The sequence below is a fragment of the Ambystoma mexicanum genome, chromosome 14 (assembly GCF_040938575.1).
Source record: "Ambystoma mexicanum isolate Mex_15411 chromosome 14, UKY_AmexF1_1, whole genome shotgun sequence".
Classification (NCBI taxonomy): domain Eukaryota; kingdom Metazoa; phylum Chordata; class Amphibia; order Caudata; family Ambystomatidae; genus Ambystoma; species Ambystoma mexicanum.
This window is the reverse complement of record NC_090940.1, coordinates 392,991,037-393,012,111: the sequence shown is the minus strand read 5'-3', so window position 1 is coordinate 393,012,111 and position 21,075 is coordinate 392,991,037. Positions and strand designations below refer to the sequence as shown.

The 21,075-nt window shown below is 43.6% G+C and overlaps 1 protein-coding gene across 1 annotated transcript in view; it reads right to left on the bottom strand.

The window, feature by feature from the left end:
• Positions 1-18,619, bottom strand: part of PLEKHG3 (pleckstrin homology and RhoGEF domain containing G3) — a 352,319-nt gene extending 333,700 nt beyond the window's left edge. The window contains exon 1 of the mRNA XM_069638314.1: positions 18,380-18,619. Coding sequence (XP_069494415.1) covers positions 18,380-18,443 — 64 coding nt within the window. The 5' untranslated portion in view covers positions 18,444-18,619. The remainder of the gene's footprint in view (positions 1-18,379) is intronic.
• Positions 18,620-21,075: the final 2,456 nt, after the last annotated feature.

The window sequence follows — 21,075 nt, the reverse complement described above, 5'->3', positions numbered from 1 at the left end:
ACATTCATCAGGGCCAAACAGTTTCCAAAAGCACTCCAGGAAACGCTGTGTAACAATTTTGGAGAATTATTTCAGTTATTGCTGATTCTCCCTGTATGTGGGACAACAAAATCAAAGAAGAGGGGATTTTTCTCAAATTCCTATTGTGATCTATAATCACTATTACTTAATAACAGAGATACTACAATTGACCGATACTATGTTGATTCATATTTTGCCCAAGGTGGAGTCATAATGTTTATAACTCCATTATAGAACAGATGGTTTTCTTTTCGTTTTTGTTAGACTGGATAGCTAAACTCTGGCCTGGTGGACAAGAGTTTAAGAGGCCAACCTAGTTCTAGGGAACAGGGACAACTCTGGGAGCTGCAGCCAAACCAATCAAGGTAGCATTAAGAGTGAACAAGGCTAAGTCTTCCGGAGTGAGCGAGTGTTTGTGGTAAGGGGCCCACAACGAGTCCAAAACAGCAATCAAGCATTACACTTAGACAGGCAAGTACCTAAAATACTCAATTTATGGCCAAATAACGCTATGCAAAAATGACTAGTAGCAGGTAGTAACATCACACAATACTAAATAGTAAAATACATATACACACAGTGAGTTAGTGTAAAACATTCAGTCCCCTCATCCCCAATACCTGAAAGCGAAGGTAAGTAAATAGTTATTACACCAACAGTCCACAGGAATATCAGCCCAAACTTGCAAAGTCCATCCCTAAATTGTTTGAGGCCTGGGACCCAGTTTTCAATAGTTTTAGGGATTGGGAAAAAATTTGTATGAGGGTCCCGTGAACGTGAGACCGGTTCCAAAAGTCAGAAGAGGGCATATTTTAGTGGATAAGACTGTTCCTAGCTTGCGGAGGGCTTTTGGCAACATTTTTTGCCTAAGCCAAACAACTGTAAAGGTTTTTAAAAGTTAGCAAACTTTTAAAGGGTGGAGCTAGGGGCAAGCAAGTAGAACACTCGTACTCTGTTTTTTCTACAGATTTGGCAGGTCATTAGAGGGTTGGTTTTCTCACCATTGGTTCCGGTCGAAAAAGTTCAGGAGCTGCGGGGCGCAAGAAGAGTTCCGGTCAGGTACAGGAGCTTGGTGCAACCGCTTCTCGACAAACAATGCAGCAGGCACCGGTACGGGGCTCTTCAGGACAGTAGAAAAGATGCGGGAACGCTAGTTTCAGGGACAGTCACCGCTCGGATTGTTAAGCTTGGTAGCCATTGCAGTTAAAAAAATAAACTCTTGCAATTTCAGGTCTCTGTCAAAGTGAACCCTGAGGTTTCAATCTTTCAAGGAGCGTTGCGAGGGTGGCTGAGGCAATGACAGAAGAGGGGAGAGGAGGGGCGGCGTGGGGTATTGGAAGCTGGGCGACACATCTGCTGTGATGGAGTTACGCTCAACCCCTTTTTCGCTTTCATCCGAGCATATGGGGAAATTGGTGCTAGCTGAAGTTGATCAGGAGATGGGCGCAACCGGTCTACATCTACCAAAATGGAAGACAGTAGGTAACGTACAAATGTAAAACACGTGACCATACACTGATGTTTCTTTATACTTGAGAAAGCTTAATCACTACACAGACCAATCAATACCACCATCTGTAAGGCACGTTTCATGTTATCAATAAATGGATATATAAATCCATAGACTTGTACACAACTCCATGGATAAAGGATGCACAAATAAAGTGCAGTTGTAGAATGCGTTATAGGCACTGACAGGTGCATTCCAAATCTACGGCCCAGGGGGCGGGGGGGGGTTCAAGGCAGATCAAACCAGGAGAGGAGGCTCAGACTTCGCAGGATGGGCAAAGTGTCTCTTGCAAGGCACGTAAGACATTTCGGTCAGAATTCCGTTTGTCTTTTTTTAACATGTTTTTAAATACACACACCTGCAGATCATGTTGCCTCGGAAATGCTGTGTTGGGCACCGCTCACGGCACATTTGGAGCACATAGTTGAAAGATAGAGCGACACCTTGAGCCACATTTAAATATCCGATAATTTGCCAATTCAGAACAACAGTAGGGCACCTGTCCAAAATGCAGGTGGACCCTTAATATCCCATATTACTCCCGAGACCAAAGTAAATAAGTATAGGGGATTGAGGAGGGGGGCAAAACGCTATAGAAACGACTAGCAAAACGGATGGCGTTTGGAGAGCTGTGGAGCACTTTTGCTCTAGGATGATAAAATAAGCAAGGAGATGATTGCAGAACTTGTTACTTTATCTTTTGGCACAGTGGGGTTTATGGACCCTCACTCATTTACTGAATTTAACTAATTTGTCATTATGTCATTTTTGTCATTCCGGTCATGACCCTCAGCCGCCTGCAACCAAACTCTTGGCAGAGGGTCTACCTAGACTAATTTTCAAGTAGTCTCCCTCAAGTGGCCTTCTTCAGTGGCTTTGAGTCATACCATCCAGCACAACAAGTGCCATTGTACGCTGGGTGTTCCCTCCCCAACTGAGAGGAGAGAACGCCCAAGAGCTTCTACCAAGGGGAAGCCCTAACTGCTTTTAACAGGATCCAGTCACATTTTGCCCTGTTCGGACCAAGCTGCAGGTTTCAACTCCCAAATTCTTTCAATATCATGGCAGCATTGATGCGGTGAACCTGTTGCTAAACACCCAACGATGGGTTCTTCCTCTTATACAACCCAAACTATCACATTGACCCCTATGGTGAGGAATCATTTCACTGCAAAAAGGAAAGCTCTGTCCAATAGAGTCCCAGTGATGTCACAAACAAACTGGTCTAGTAAGTCCAAAAACAAAATCAACCCCCAACCCCAATCCAGCCGATGGTTCCCAAGGGAGAAACATGAACCGAGACACATTACAAATTGCTTGAGTACAAGTGAGTTGAAGGCGATTTGGAGTCAAATGACATAGGGCCTCTATCGACTTCTCTCCATATTGTGCCAAGTCCAGGTATGCAGCGATGTGGAGCGTTTGTCAGAATCAAAAACAAATGACAGATACTACCTCCTTGGGGCGTAGATGAGATGGTAGAGTCAGCTTGTCCGACGGAGGGGAAGACATTATAAGCAGTGGTGGGAATGGAAAAGAATTGGTGGGGATCCCACAAGGGCTGGGGTGGGGGCGGACTATGGGGGGCGGTGCCCGAAGAGGCAGGGTTTAGGGGGGCAGAGCTGACAGTTGATCTCTGATCAAAGGACATTTCCAAAATAATAGTTTAACAGCGCCATTTCTTTCATGCTGCTTCTTTTCCAAACTATATCAATTCCACTTTAAACCACTTCCATTGCACTGGTGATTAGTTACTTCACTACCCGGATAATAGTTTTGACCAGTGTTGCTCAGTAAATATTCTTTAAAATGCACACTTTGCATCCCATTTTATTAAAATTAAACCCCCCTTGGGTACTATTCAAACAGGGTGATTTATGTTCGCCATAAGCAACGTTTTCTCTTACTTGAACCACACCTGGCACAGGTCCTGCAGCTCCCCTCTGAAAGCAGTTGGGTGGCTGGATCGTGTGTAATAGTTTCAATGTTAATAGGGATATTTAGTTATTCATGCAAGGTTTGTTGGATACCTGTATATATATATATATATATATATATTTATTTATGCAATGTTTGTCGGATACATGTATCCGACAAACATTGCATAAATAAATGAACGGGGTTGTGGCTGAGGACTGTAACTTCCTCTGGTGACCCTTGCACAGGGTCACCAGAGGAAGTTAGTGTGCTCGTGAGCTCTTTTTTTCCCCCCAGCACGGACTCTGGCCGGATCCCGATACCTGGCTATACATCTGGTGCCGGATCTCAGATCCGGCGAGAGCCAGCCCAATCGTCAGCAGCGCTGGTTATAAGGGGTCTAAATGTACAGTATCTACACCCCCTCCCCAGTTAGAACATCTGCCACACTGACTAATAGATCTTAAGGGTAACTTCTACGCCTGCGTCATACTCATGAATGTAGAAATGCTTTTAGAGCTGGACATCCAATGTATACATTGCCATAAACTGAACATGCAGCCGGATGCCCAGTGGCTCGCATGCCAAACTAAAATATTCAAAGTGCAATCTTTGCATCAAACTAGACAGACTGGGGACCATGAACACAATCTAAAAACACAGTTGGTGTCTCACTATGTACAGACACAAAGCCGCACGAATACATATTTGGGTTGCCCCAAATAAAGCGTTGGGAGAAATGCAGTGGCCACTCTCTGGGGAGCAGTAACCTACAATGTCGGCCATGAGCCAGATAAGACACAGGATCACACGTGAAAGAGAACAATGGAGGCTGGAGGTGCTGCTGTTCACAAACTACTTCACCTGATGGGGTCTTGATAGTGTGTGGGGCCTGGCACGCCGCATCTCTCACCTCCTCTTCAGAACCCCGCCCCCCACCCCCAAAAGATCTGCTAGGCGAGCTTGTAGAACTACGTGAGTGGGCCGAATTCAGAATCGGTCTCATCTTTCCTCAGTAAACTGGTTACAGGAAACAATGCAAAACTGACGACATCCGTCAGGGTAGGCATTTACCAGCGTCAGTCAAATCCATGGAGCAATATTCTTCAAGCATAGCCCTTAACAGAGCCAGTTCACAATCCGAGGAAGGTACTTTGGAAGAAATGGTAGGTATTTAACCATTGTTTTCACAGTTGGCTGAGCCTATATCGAAGGAAGGAGGGGCAAAATATGGGCAAGCTTCCAACATACAAATCAAGACAAATTAAGTCAATTGGTATCATGGGCACTTTTTTCATCCGCACCACAACTCTGGAGGATTCGTATTAATTTTGAAATGATTAAGGGGTACATTTATCGTTGTTTCTTCCCAGAAGATGATGAAACGTGGTGTTACAGCCTGGCAGATGGATGCAATTGCCTGGGGAGAAGCTGAGGCTGTACAAAATGGGCAGTGCCTCCCTATAGCAGTGTTATAATACTGATCCAAGTGTTACTGCCCCTCTTCGAAAGCTGCAGGTAAAAAAGGTCAGACGTGGCATTCACTTTTTTCATTTTTACAGTTATGTTTCTTCCATTCTTTAACATCTCTAGCACTTTGCCCATTACCCCATGCAAGGGGGCAACAACAAAAAATGCCAATGGCCCAACATTGCAATATTATAATTAAGCCATAATGGCAGGTTTGATGGGCTATGCCAGGTGGCCATGGCCTGCCACCCAAATTGATAGGTTTAAGAGCAGCAAGGGCTTTTAACGAGGGCGATGAGTGATTACCACCCAGTACATTCTGACAAACTGGCCATATGACAATTAGTACCCTGGAATGCAGACTCACAGACTGCATGGAGAAGGGACTCCAGCAGATGGCTATCCCTCGGGCGAGGGCAATATTTCAAGACCTCAGCCTTGGACACAAGCTGAGTAAGCAGCCAACTTACCAACTAAAAACCTGAGCGCTATAGGCAGATTGTTCATAATACCCACTAGAGTGACTTGAATGCGATTTAGGCACTTCCTTCATACGAGGCATCTAAAGAGAGCAAATTGAACGTTGACTATCAGTATTCTCTAAATGTCACAAGTACGAATACATTATTTCTATCGCACCTGCAATATGTGCATCATAGTGTGGTTTGAGAAAAGAAACCAAATATACAAAATCTTGCCCCGAGGAGAGCATAAGCAAGTCAAGATAAGATTTGAGAGATGGTAATTTAAGCCAGCCACACAAACCAAATACAAAGCACGCAAAGAGACATATGAGGACACGTTGTGAGCAAGGTAAACAAAACAAATTCAAAGCCAAATATGCATGTTACAATGAATAAATCCGAATATTTCACTGGCATAAACGTTTAGTATGGATTCATGTTTTAAATAATCTGGATGCATGTGCAAGGAGTTTACAGAAACCAAGATATCCTGACAAAATGTCGCCAAGGTCCTTTTCAGGAGAACAAAAGGGGCAGCATGCAGAGAATGTCCCCCCACTTAAGCACCACCAATGTTAAATATGTAAATTTGGAGAAGAAAGCGATTGCTTTCTTTACTGAGCTTCACAATATCCAATACGGTATTGCAGACCACCCAAACTAAGCCTTCTCCCCTTGCCTCACATCTATGACAACCGTAAACATTCTTGGGAATCAAGTCTGCGTTCCACCTATTTCATATTTGTTTTTGATTTCAGCCTTTGCACCAAAATGAATCCAATTAGTTAGATCAATTCCACACACATTGTTTTGAGCCAATTTAGTTGACATGTGTATTCATATTCACGATTTGTCATTCTCTTTTTGCCAAAGAGTTTCAAGCACATAGCTCTTCATCTTATTCGTGTTCAAATTACTAAACCTTATTTGTTCGTTTGTTTCGCTAATGATTCAGTGAAACCTTTCCCCTTCATTGTTTGTCCATCTCTATTTGGCAGTTAGAATTCGACTTCCTTCCAGCCAGTAGTGACATTTGAATTCTTGTACCATTTGGTTCTTTTTTTATATATCTATTTTCAGAAATGTCTTTTTGTTCATTTTCAATGCTCCATATTCTCCAGCGTATTGCTTGTATTACTGTCTTCCTGATACTGGAAGCCACCTGCCATATATTGGCGGTATCCAATATGGCCAAATCACCACCAACATGGCCATTAAGGAGGTGGCAGTGGGGGCTCCATGTTGAGCCTATCATCCATTTCCATGGCAGTTACATGCAGGGGTCTGGGTGATTGCTGCATCGGGAGTTGAGTAGGTATGTAAGGCAGAGTGCAGGCAGGTAAAGCAACAGGGAGAATGGTCTGGGGTCCCAGAGTGTGGCTACAGTAGGCAGTGTGATGGGACTCTTCTACCTATGCGGCACCTAAAGAGTGAGGTAACTGAACATGGACTACCATACCACGGTTTCAAAGTATTCTCTAACCTCACAAGTATAAATAGGTGATATCTATCTCACGTGCAACATGTGCATCATAGTGTGGTTTGAGAAAACGACCTTCAATATACAAATCTTGCCCAGAGGAGAGCATAAGCTCAATACACGTCTTGGCAAGTTAGGATAAGATTTTTTTTCAGGAGATGCAACTATTAACTTAAGTCAGCCACAAAAACCAAATACAAAGCATAGGAAGAGAAAAATCATGACATGCTGTGAACAAGGTAACTACATTTCATTTCAAAACCAGGCTGCTCTAAATGCTGAATGTTCTTTTAGGTAACACCAGTGACTCGACAGCCTGACTGCTTACCCAGGTACTATTACAACCTTAAAGCATGCCAAGCAAGCAGAGACACTCACTGGGTGGGGAGCAAGCCCTAAACATTCTCCTGTTATTATATAGAGTGGAAGAATGCCAAGACCATATTGAACATAAAGCTCATGCATCAATACAGACCAGATGTTATCCAAATAGGGTTTGGTGTCAAATTATCTCTTTGGCTCATAATACAAGCTGGACCTAGTGTGAAGGCAGCATGCAGTAAGACACAGACAGCAGATTCACCTTTCTTCGAAAAGCTTTATTTTCTTTATATGTCAGGATGGAGTAAGGCCTAACTTGCCCTATGCTAAGGTGGGATTTCCCTACCCAAAGAAAACCAAGGATAGTCAATGTCAGTAAGTTCAAATTAAATATCAGTGCCAAAGCCTATGCTTGCCCTCAAAACTAAATCTATACAATGTGTAGGGATGTCAGTAAACAAAAAGTAATTAGTGTTCAAAAGCAAAAGTTCTGAGCTCCTACCAGCTCCTCAGCTTTCTCTTCGTTTCCCCTTCCCCAAGTTCAAAATAGTTTTACAAATGTCTTGGGGTACCCTTCCCCCAAGAGTTCAATATAGTTCAACAGCTTGTTCATTTCCAGTGGGCCACTTGGTCTTGGCACAGTTGTCAGACCACACGATCCACCCATCACAGGTCACACAACCTATAACCCTGTGCACTTGGATGTATTTCTGTATTCTTTAAGCTTTGCCCAACACATTTATTTATTAACATTTATAAAGCGCAACAGCCCAAAGGCATCGTGGCACTGTTACAGACATCATAAAAACACAGAGGAGAAGGCACTGTACATACTTAGTTGCAAACAGGGAGAAGGTGAATGGTGAGGGGGATGGGCAGGGGAAGCTATGTTAGTTAAAGAGTGTTGTTTTGAGCTTTTTCCAGGAAGGCTGTGAGGGAAGTCTCATCTCTAAGTGTGTTAGGTAAGGTGTTCCATAGTTTGGGTGCTAAGTTTAGGAAGCCGATTCCACCTGCTTTTGGCTCTTTTGATAGGAGGCATGTGCAGTTTATTGGCGTGGCAGGTTCTTTTAGGGCGAGAGGAGGTGTCTCTGGATACTGTTTCTGATAGGTATGGAGGGGCAGAGAGGCTTAAACATTTCTGTGTTAGAGTGAGAGTCTTGAAGGTGATGCTCTCCTGTACAGGAAGCCAGTGAGTATCTCCCTTGGCCAGCGTGAGGTGGTCTCGTTTGGGTATCTTGAGGGCTGCTCTGATAGCATTATTTTGGACTATTTGGAGTCTATTCAGGTTTTTGGCAGATGTTCCAACTAGGAGAGCATTGCAGTAATCTATTGTAGCCCCAATGGTAGCTCTCACGATTGTTAGGCAATTTTGGTTGGAGAGGAAGGGTTTGACTGCGTTTATGAGCTTGGTGGTGCGAAAGGATGCAGAGGCAATGACACTGACCTGGCGAGTCATAGACAATGTAGAGTCTAGGAAGACCCCTAGTGTCTTCTGATGATACTGGGATGATGGAGCCATCGATAGTGAAGTTGCGGTATTGTTGGCTGAGTTTGGCTAGTGTTTCTTTAGGGCCCAAGATGATAATCCCATGTCTCTTTCTCCCTCAACTGTAGTCCTGTGGACGCTTGCATCTTGAAACCACACTCAGTGCACCTTCTCCTTGGCAGTCTTTTGGCTTGGTCACAATTTGTACCTCTTACAGTTCCAAGGCATAAAATAAGTAGTGTTGCATAGCAATTTGCTGTGCAATTCTGTCAGTTTGCTAATCAAATTGACACTTGTGTAGCAAAGAATTGCTCTCGTCAATGAAAGCATAGCTTGCCCTGCTTTCCTCTCTTGCCCTCTGTGCTCTCTTCCCCCTCTTTTCTCTGTTCACTTCAAGTCCTAATTGAGAGAAAGTGCAGCAGTAATTATCTTCTCCACACAAGTGCCAAAGGCATGTGTGGGAGTGCTAGGCAAGAATTTATTTTTCAAATAATTGCAAACCAGAAATAATTGAGATTCTACTTTTATTAAGCTTTCTATATGCCGTCTGGTAAAGACCAGTATGTGTCAACTTTATATATTTTTTTAAAAAAAGACAGTCATGCAATTCCATTCCTAAAATGTAAGTTGTTACATAATGCATGATTAGAGTATTGATACTGTAAAACACTGCATCATCTCCAAAGTTTAGGTTAGTGTATCTAAATTTCATTGTGTCAACTATATTTCATTTTCTTGGGGAAGATGCATCATATTGACGAGTGAAGACTTTTAAAATGTACATGATCAAATGCTTTTGATGGAAAACCTAGTTCTATAACCTGCAGGTTGCATACATCTTGCAACCGGTGCTCAACCCATGAGCGAACCCATACTCCTTGACAGTCTATATTATCACCTAGTTGCTTTATACCAGGTACCCTGAAATTGAGATGACCACAAACTACAATATTTCAGCTAGTTTGTCCAGTGCTCTGCCTGCTACGTAATCCACTCTGCTTAGTCTCTTTCTTTTCGCTTACATAATGAACACACAAAGCAAACTAGATGCTTACGCAAAGTAGTGATCAATAGTTCCATCCAATCTGTACATCTGCACATCTATTGATATAACAAACACTGCAGTTAGCCTCCAGAGCTCGCTCTACTTTATGATTACATTATAGATTATAACCTGCAGGAGACAGCTGGCCAAACTGTTTTCAGAGCCTTTTTATCATATCTATTTATTTGTGTCCATTCATGCAGCTAATCTTTTACATTTTATAGACTCTCAGCTGTGGCTCACAAAGTCATTTTGCCCACTTGCATAGTCGAGCAAATTTTATAACGGGCCAGTAGCATTTGCAAGAGATGCTTGAAGCTCTTATGTAACATTTATTTTGTTTGCAGTAAATGTCAAACAAAGGTTTCACTGTGCATAGCTGGCCTCTGGGTGGCAGCAGTGTGCCAAACAAAGCAGGTTTGTAGTGAAAAGCACCATTGTAAACAAATTGCATTTTAAATTTGTTGTCCTCCATTGCTATGGGTTGAGTGCATTTCTCTTAGGTTGAAAAGGTAAACTAAGTTACCCAACCTGCTGGAATTTGCAAGGCCCGACTCCTCTAACTAATATCTTATTTCAGCGGTACGCAAAACTCCTGTATTGTTGCTCATTTCATGTCTTGGGTACAAATAACATCTGGTAATATCAACAATATTAATACAAAATTGCTAATCAAATAGGTCTGTTTGCTAATCAAAAAAAGTTAATTAGCCAACTCTGCTAATCAATTTGTGAAAACTAATGTATGCCTTTCAGTTAACACAGAGAGGGTTCAATCCTTCTCACCCCCTTGCATCACTTCAATGTTCATAAGCATTTCATCACCTGCTTTACTTTGCTTTCCAGATTCAAAACATACTCAATATATCCATTAGTTAGTTCAGTATTCAATAATGCTTTATGTATCCTTCAAAAGTACTTAATTGGCTTTGTAGACAGATGCATCTTCCAATTAGTTTGGTATTCAATAATGCTCTTTGCATCTTTCAAAATAACTTAATTTTCCTTGTAACTTGTTAGTTATTCCCAGTCATCTTAATTGACCTTCCATAGCATGCGTAATAAGATTCAGTTTGTTTGGTATTCAAATACTTCGGTTTCCCAGCCCCGGAGCGCCCCATCATGAATGTCCCCCCTTTCTGCACTTGGGGCTTCTCCCTTCACTTTTCCATGTTCTGTCTTCCTGCGGAATTCCCTGCAAGCCGAGCTCAAGGTCTGAGTTAGTTTGCAGTCCCGGTCTGCCATGTCAGGAGCTGCTGAGAGCCCCTCTCGCCTTTGTAGCGGCCGGCAGCACCTGGGAGCCTCCCGTGCCACACAGCCTCTGTCGTGGGCACCAGGAAGTAGGGGCTGCAGGGGTCTGGACCCTCTCACGGCCAGTCGTGGCCCTGGTGTCTCCTTCATGCTCCTGCTTAACCCAGCTCATTTTTCCCTACGACTTTCTTTTCATTTTGGTATAGGTAATATTCTCTTGAGAGTAGTAGTCTTTAAACTTATTTTCTGTTTCAACCTTATCTTCAGGCTTTTCCGTTATGTCTATTCTTTTTAATTAGACTTTCTTCGTACTGACTGATAACAGTATGGACATTACAACAGTGATTCTCATTCACTCTACTATATTGCAATTTCCAAATCTCCTCTTCTTGACTGCGACGAGTAGGAGCATTCCAATAATGATTCTCACCCTCCCTCTCGGGTCTCCCGTTTTCCCAGTTACCTTTAATTATAAGGGATAATGTCACTGGGTTTGTACTCTGTTCAAGTTCTTCTCTGTGTCGTCAGGTTGACCGTTCGTGTTCCTTCAACAGATTTTTCTTTATGTCGTCTCATGAGCTGGTTCATCGGTATTGTATTTACTGATTGTTTATAAGTTTGCCTTTGCAGCTTGAAACTGATGTTCTTGGTAACTTGGGTCCACCCTGAGTTTACTGTAGTCACACCACCACTCTTTAGTTCCCTTTATCTCCGGGTATTGCAATGCCATGGTTTCTTTCTCTATCGCCCTCGTGCTTCCTCAATGCCGAGCCTCTACTTCTGATTCTTGCCTCCTCGTAGTAACGGGAAGTGAATCATCCAGCCTCTCCTCCGTATGAGTGAGCCAATTAGTAACTTGCAGGCTTCCTCCATCAGTCTCCAGTCTCCTCTCATATTATGTAGCAGTGGGACTTCCCCAGCAAAGTTCTGTGTTCCTTTCTCTCAGTCTTCAGCGTCTTTTCTTCTCCACAAGTCCTTGTCCAAGTAAGATGCGATTCTTCATCTAAAGAAATAGTTACAGCTTTCCAATGGCAATTACATGTATTGGTACTTTCTTCATATAATTCTTTACTGGTTGGATTTCAAGAGGCATTGTTGGAATATCCTCTAGGGAGTTCCTCACAGGAACGGGAGTGCTTATCCCCAAAGAGGGAGTCTCTCCCGGTGAGGTCCCACTTGCCTGAGCCCAAGGGACAGTGTTGCGGAGCGGCCTCACCTTACTAGCCTTACAGACTGGGCTCCACCATGGGGAGAAGGAACGAATTCCCGTGATTCGTCACATAATGCAGTTGTAAACTTGCCTGTGTAGCAAGGCCCAAGAAACAAACGTGCACTTTCTTTACTTGTGCAATCAGTACTGTTTGCTGCTTTTTACAGCCTCCCCTGCATGAAGCAAGGATAACCCACCGCAAAAGTCTCTAGTCTAGGCTTAATCCAGAGCAAGCGTGATGATGACATGCATGATAGCAAGTTACATACATAGAGCATGGAACCTGTGAAATCTTCTCTTGTCACATGGCGGCCACTTGTTCAGAATATGGTGTTGAGGCCCTTTGAGAAATTAGGGTTTTCAATGTGGTCTAAGTAACTTCAAAAGCCAGTACAAGGCCCATTAGCAACCAGGTTGATACAGACTCAAATAACTGGGCTCTGAACACAAGCGCTTGGAATGCAAACATCTTTCCCTCAACAAAAAAAATAAAACCAACGTTAAAATAGCTGCCACTGGAATAGAAAGGGAGTGCTTTTTGAAAAGAAAGAGCAGCACTTCTCCTTTCATGTTATTTGAAATGTAGGCCAAGAGGAGCGGAACTGCATTGTCCTGCAACTTGCAGATTGTTGCTGGACCTTCATTACATACTGGTTTTATGGACCACAGAATAATTTAAATTCTGTTTTGGTATTCTCGTTGCTCCGTTTCTTTTTCTATTTTTGTGTTACATTTATGTTGTCGTCATATCATTGATATTGACCAATTCACTCATTTGGTAAAGGGCTTTTGCATAAAGCACTATAGAAGAAAATCAAACAAACTAAATAGATAAGATGACATAAGAAGGGGCTACTGCATGAAAGGTCGATTTAAAATAGTAAATGCTTACAGCTTGCCATGCCCTCTATGTGCTCCGAAATTCAGCAGATAACAGGTTATTGGTGGCATTCCAACCAACAATATTAGTCAGGCTGAACCGCCATTGCGCTACTGAAGGTCAGGGTCTAGTTTGGGCTTTAGATCCTTATATGGGATATCTGAGATATGAGGAACAGATATCTATACAATCAGTGTCATTGTCCACCTTCAATGCATCACCCATCCAGCCTTTGACAAAGGACTGGAATACCTGCAGTATAAATGTACACGCTACAGACCCAACAGAAAGCTTAGATCAGGCTCAGCAGTGCTGACAAAATGAACTCTTATGGGGGTTCCTCATTCTCAGTCCAAGCACCCACCATCTGGAACTCCTTCCCATTCACCATCTACCGCATAGAGGACCACATCCAACTGACTGTTCTCAAATTCTCTAGCCACTAATGAGCGCTTAGTAGGAAGGTTGAGACCCTTAACATTGAAGGTGGTTACTTTCTACCCTTCATCTTTATTAGGCAGTGCTCCCGCCCCCCTTTTCAGACATTATATCCCATTTGGCAAACCCATCCTTTGTGAAAATGCCGTGCACACTACTCCATCATCCTACCAAACATTCCTGTTCTGTGTACATGGTTCCCTCTGGAAGAAGCAACCAGTGCACACCAAAAATTCCCCAGCCTCCCTCCAGACTAAGGGCAGCAAACTTTATATTTGCGCCATCATAAAAAATGGTCACCGCTTTCCCAAAGCTCTGCCGCATATAATTTTTCCCACTTTGACAAGCAGACACTTCTATATATGGTCACACATCCGCCAAAAAGAAAAATAGTAAACAATGCACAACTAAAAAATATTTTAAGAAAAGATTTGAAATGTAATATAACAACTTGGGTGCAGGGGAGGAATCACAACCCTGACACCAAGCTGATTAATACATCACAATGGTGCCCAATCTATGGAGACTCCCATCCCCTGCACACCATAAGGCTGAATAATCAGCTCACAATTCTTCAATTAGGCAAATATATCCTTTAAAAAAAGAATAAATTAAAGCAGGAGATATATTCCAACAAAGATTTTCTTTATTTTTCGGAGGTCAATCAGTTGCTCTATGCGTTTTGGGGACATTTTCCCCTTTTTCAGGAGCGGAAGTGTGGATATAAACATAAAAAGACCAAATGTTTATCATACTGCTTTAACCGTTGCTAATATTTCAAATCATATTATGAGGTTCAACATACAATTATCCCTAGTGATCAACCTGCCACAAGTTTACAGACTAGTGTTTCACTACATAGTTATCCTAGTTCCCAATTCAAAATGCATCACAAGGTGCACATGAATCACTGGTAACACTTGTGTCTTGTATTGTGAGGCTCCAAAAGGACAGTCCACCACCACTTGCATAGAATGCCAAGATATACGAGAACCAACGTGTGAAAACTACATGAACAAGTGATGAAATCCTACGGCGTATTAAAAATAAATATAATAAATAATACATATCACTTGCAAATTTTCAAATGGTTTGCACAGATAGCTAGGTGCATATGCCAATCTGAGTGTTCAGTTATCCACAGTTCCCCTAGCTTTTCAATCCCTTGAACCTCAGTATCCAGGGAGGTCATATCTAAAGCCGGGCCATCATACAACAGTTCATGAACGCTTTTCCTTTTCTTTTTAAAAAAAAAAAAAAAAAAAATGGTGTTTCGCTGTTCAGAGACAAGCACATGGAAACCTTTCGCAAAACAAAGTTTTTAAAACAGCAATACAAAATTCATAATACATTTCATTAGTAAAAAGAAAATCAAAAACATTTAAGAGAATATAAAATACATTTCTTCACAGAACGTAAGAAAGAGATAGAACGTCAAGTATCAAAGTATAAGGAAGTCTAAAAACCAAATAAAACACAGTGCAGATGGAATAGCACAAAGTCTATAATAGAAACATATTGATGAACTCCAATCACAGACTTGTGCTTCATGTTAGTAGAAGAAAAAGGAAGCAAGGGGGAAAAACTAAAAGGGAGACGAGGATTGGCTTCAGTTAACTTTCTTCAATTGCGTCCCCTAAGTTTAATAGCTGGAGCTTTTTTGTGATGATGCCAAGAAACCCACATAAAGCCAATATCAGACTTTGTAGGTCACCTCCCATTAGACTAACCCAAACGGCTTTGTTACCTATAGTTAAACCCAGATATTTAAATGTCTTCCTGTAGAGAAGTGCACCCCATCACCAAATGTTTGGTTGCTTCTATTAGATTGTTTTGCCTAAAGCCAAAGCCTGCAGTCTTTGTTCCAAGGCCGGTTTTCCAGCCACTGACACTCTCCAGGAAACGCAAATACAGATTTCTTTTTCTTGAACAGGGAAAAATAATCATGTATTTAGATGTATAATCCTTTTGTAGTTCAGCTTTGCATATTCCTTGTAAAGATTGTAGGTAGCCAACTCCTCATTGGTTTTAGCCCAGTCTTGCTGAAATAATTTCTTTTTGTACTGGCTGGGCTAATAACCAGTTCTTCTTTCGAGGTCCCTTTGTGTATCCTTTCATTGTTCCAGCTGAATAATTCACATCAGAGGTGAATTTAGTTTCTTACATTTTCTCACTTCAGAAACGTTGTCAATTCCCTTTGTTCTGCTCAGATATCACTCGAGAAAGCCATAGTGAACCCCATATCATATCATATAGTATTTCCACGTCTTGCCTCGGGTCACCTCCACCCGACACTTTGTAACCTGGGTAATTTCATAATTCACTTTAAGTGGGAAGATTCTCCTTCCAATTTGAATTTCAGAGCAAAAAGTGCTTGTCTGTATTTCAGACCTTTCCCTTCTCACCCATTCTCAAGTGCCCTTTTCGCTTGCTCCCTGGAAAATCTGCTCATCTGGCCACTGTTGATCTTGAACCCTGCATTCCTTGGACACGTCTGAGATTTTTCTGTTTTCAGTTGAGAATGGTGTTCCTCCTGGACATGTCCTTAAAGTCTTGTACTAGGCCTTCCACTTGATCAGGAGTCTCCCCTTCATGCATGGCACGCTCATAATGCGAAAGATACATATTCTCACATGGTTTTCCATGTCAATCATTTTCAACTCCGGCTTCTTTGTTTATGGTTCAGCTAAGCTCTTTTCCGATTTTAGTCTGAACCAGTCTGTGGATAATTGGTTACTTTCAAGAACTTCAATGCAATGTTCCACTTTCACAACTATATTTTCAAGCTCAGCGATGGATGCCTACCTCTGTGCGCAGGGCTATAACTTCCAGAAAGATGCATTGATGTCCTGCTTAGTAGCAATGTCTGTCAATGTTCTTTGTGGTGTTGCCGACATCATTTCTGCGGTGGAAGAGTATTCTCTTACCATGCTCAGACCACAATAGATGAAGGTCTGCAACTTGTAATACCAGGGAGTAGGGTTTCCTGCTGACTGAATAAGTTGACCCCCCCCAAACTCCCCCTCCCCAAGTTTGAAATCAGTATTGCTGGCTCAGATAGTACTCCATCACATCAATCCACCCCAGCCCTCTACCTTACACAGTAGCACCTCCAAGTGTTTCTTACTTGTTGGCATTACAGGACTGCTGAAGTATCATAGTTCTCTCATTAAGGCCTGCCAAACAGGACAACTCTGAGCGCTCGCATCTTGTGGATCAATTTCAACAATTACCATTCTCCAAAGTGCCTTTCCTGGTGTGCCGATCTCACATCCCCTGGTACTGCTCAGAGGTGCCGCCTTCCAGAAGCAACCAAGAAGAGTTTACAATCTCCCCACAACTATTTCAATCCACAGCCGAGGGGAATACCTCCCCATGACTGAACGCATGGGTTGCTGCTCGCTGACCGGGTGGGAGGAGTGGATGACGTTTGTGACAGGCCCACATACGACATCACTGCACAGTCACTCCAGATCCCAGCCAGTTCTTCCTCAGCATCAGTGGAACCAAGCCCACAAACGGCCTCCAGTCGGCTGGTCCGGGTCCGCTCGCCAGTCCTCGACTGTTGAACTACCGCAAAATGTTCTTATGGGGTTTATTTCCCTGCACCCCCCCCAGATTGTTCCACTTAACACACCATATAAGGAGAATAAAGCAATTAACTGAGACCGCTGGTCGAACGCTCAGCAAACCGCAATTTTTGCTCCTCCTCCTAGTGGTCTCTCGCTGGATCCATTGCTGCTCTTTTGTCGCCTATCATTTTTAACGAAATAAAATGGGATTCCCTGATGTAAAAGTTTGAGAAGGCAAAGTTTCCACAATTAAAGGATTGCTTTTGTGGAAAGTAAAGCATATCAGAAGGTGTTGGCTTTAATCAATGCAGCAACCCGCTCTTGAGAAAGATTCACAGTCCATATTAACACGTTTTGTTTCAGAAATTTTGCAAATCACAAATTCTAATTTTTAAGCTCTAAAGACTACATGGGCAGCCTACTTGCCCCTTTCAATCCACCTTGTTCACTTATCGGAAAAATTCCTTTCTAGCATAGAGATTGTAATTCAAATCCAAACCCAAACTCCTCAAAACATTGCAATCCGAACTTTACGTTTTCACATGACATTTCTACAAAACAAAATCTTCACATGGAGGCAACCATCCGGCCTCCATAAGCTTTCAACAGGTATCAACGATTCACCAAAATCCTAGCACTGGCTGAAAGCATTTTTGCTTCGAAGGAAGAGAGTGATGTGGTACTGAAAGATAGACAGCTGTAGGGAGTTAGCCTAATAAAAGGTGTCATTGCGGCCTTGTCCCATTGTTCTTCATTAAAAAAATGCAATACTTGGGCAATCTGAAGACACACATACGCGTCCCTGGGGACTGTCAATTCTGTGCGCCTCTTTTGCTCTACATTAAGCAACAGATGATAAACTCCACTCAAAACACCAATGTCTCCATTTGACGTCAGTAAAATCAGCCCACAGACAACGAGATCTTCCAGAGGCCGCCCCAGACATCAGCAGGGCCCTGCCACACACCAGGCAGGCTGACAATCCTTATCGACAGCCTCTCCCAGACACAGGTTACACCCCCGGTGCAGCAGGAGCACATCTGCGGGCGTGTGCTGGCAAGCCTGCTGCACACCCATCGCCCTGCTGACTCTCCCTTGCCAGTCCCATGCACAACAGCAGCCGCGATGCTGCGCCTCTGACAGCAGCAGCAGCTTCCAGAATGAATAATCCCTGGAAGTTTCCAAAGAATCCCTGCTACTGGACCAAGCGCTAATCTCCTATTGGTACTATCTCCTCCCGCACTCTGCCTGACACTTGCATAGATGCTCCTAGATAACGCAGAGCGCGCGTGATTACTTCCAGGTGCTTCTTACCAAAGAGTCTCGAGATGCGCCTGTTGAGCCCCTCGAAGCGGCCCTTCTCTTCCTGCGCGCACATGACGGCCACCCGGTTGGGCACGATGCCGGCTCCTGCCTGCCCACAGGGCCCTCCAGAGAGCCCCTGCGCCTCGCCTGCCTGCCTGCCCTTCGAGCCCGCCGCTCTCCCTCCCGCAGCGGTTCACTTGGCAACTCCCAGCTGCCGGGAGCCAGAGGTGTGCTGCGCGCTGATGTCATCACCGCCGCTCTCACCTGAAGCCGCCCGGCCCCACCCTGCGCCCACTGACAGGAAGCGGGACGTCACTCAAGCCCCATCTCAGCCCCGCCCACTGGCAAGGATGAGCGCCGGCCTGCTAAGAGACGGGGGCCCGGTGTATTGCTCCCAGGGGGCAGCTGAAGCAATCCGCCGATCGGTTCAGCATGAATGCGAGTGCTTCATCGCAAGGATCAGAGAACACATTTTATTGAAAGGCAGCCTTCATTCAAATGCCTTCCACGTGAGGGCCTTGGTGCACTGTTTCAGAAAATTCAGATCTTCAAACGATGAACACACCAGTAGAATCTCATCTATCGTCATTCCTCCTCGTTGGCAGAAACACCCGGCCTACAACCACCATCACTGGTGTAGACAGGGGCGGATTGGACATTAACGCTACCGGTCGAATGACCGGGGTCCTCTCATCAAACTCTCCAGGGCCAATCCACTGCTAGAACCCCCTCTCCTTTTTCTTGCTGGGCTATGCAGAGCATGCCTGTCAAATGGCAGGGATGCGCTATACAAGATCACTTTACATTACATGGCTAAGCAACCAGTGCTGGTCATTGGGCAGATTTTCCCGGGTCTGGGATTTGACATTATTGAGTCGTTTTGGATAAAAATCCATGAGGATAGAAATTAGCGTACATGCCCAACACTACCAACAGCCTTACCCACTCAGAAAGGGCCTAGGGTACGGGCGTAACTCACAGGTAATAAATCCAAAACCAGGTCACAGCAAAGACAAATTGGGATAAAACAGCTGGCCGATCACAAAGATGGAAACACAAATGTAGCTAATTTAGCATAACGACTGAGATGAGACAGCGTTACCACGCTGAAACTAATCTCCAAAAGGAAACAACTTTCTTTAAATCATGAAGGAGACGCAATAGAAATATACATCTCTCCTAACAAGGATACTACCCAACCCCAAAAAACGACTAAAAACCTCACTGCTCCTCAAACAAGTCTCACACTCCAACCAAACACAACCACACCTCTTAAAGCCGCAGCAAACCACAGGCACTTCATCACACCGCAACAACCACACCACACCGACCCCCAAACAACAGCACACGATGGACTCAGAACCGAATAACACACCAATACGTTAGGCAAACGGCGTTAACCAAACTGAAGCTGCCAACAGTACTTCACAGCTCCCTTGCTCATCTCCAAACTTTGTCCTACTAACATGCCTAACCCCCCCCCCTTTGTTTTCAGATCTGCCAGGGGACCACTCTGGTTATCCTTTAACATTAACATAAAGAGTTTGCAGCATTTATTAACCATTCTGTTGAAAGTATTTTCGAAATGGTCAATGACTTTTAAACTTTGGGTATGACGCCCTTACAATACTTGGGAGGCAACCACGTCCTTACAACAATTGTTACCTAGTTGTTACATGTTTAACATTACACAATCACCCCTGACATCGTGTTACCAACATTATAAACACAACCCCTTATAGGAACTTTTCAAAATTAATTTCACATGTGATGTCATCAGTGATGTCATCAATAACATTTGTGATGTCATCTTTGATGTCCTGGGTGTTCGTCTTAGCAGTGCACGGTGGTGGCACGAGTTATGGTTGCTTAGCTTACCATTACTGGCAAATTTCTGAGGTTTTTCGGTTTTACCTGTAACCACAACGTCCCCTTAACTAAGTTTTTTCATTGTGTATATATCCGACGAAGCCCAGGTTGGGGTGAAACGCGCTATTGTGAGTTTATACACAGGTGTACTCTCGGCTGTCCACAGATCTAAAGAATAAAGGACGGTTTACTATGGAGAAAGCACAGAAGTGTGGCATACTTTTTGGAGTGAAAGATGGAGGAGTGCCGCTGCGAACTGCTATCTTGCAGTTCGTTTTTTGTTATATATTTAGATGATACATTACTCACCGTAATCGTATTTCTGATGCTTGTATCTGCTTAGATTCACATGCTGTGCACAGGCCGACATCTAGTGGAAGCTGCAGAGTATTACAGTTGTTTTCGAAACTCAAAAAGGGATGTCTACAGGGCGTGCCAGTAATACTATCCCTAGTGTGACGTCTACTCTACCCATGATCCCTCACGCGTCGAGGTCCCTCAGATTATTTTTTCTGACATGAGGTAGCATGAGGTGTAGCGTGAGTGCAGTTGTATCGAAGCAGATACGTATTAGACAAGCTCATAAGCATTCATGCACCTTCTCTCCGAGGGGAGGAAGGGTGGGTCGCATGTGAATCTAAGCAGATAAAAGCATCAGAAATATGATTACGGTGAGTAATGTATCCCTTCTGAGGCTTGTGGAATCTGCTTAGTTCACATGCTGTGCATAGATTAGCAAGCAGTGGAAGAAGGAGGTGTGTTGTGAGAAGGTTCATGGGCGAATAAGTGTCTTAGAACCGCTCGACCCACCTGTGCATCTGTCTTGGAATGGGTGT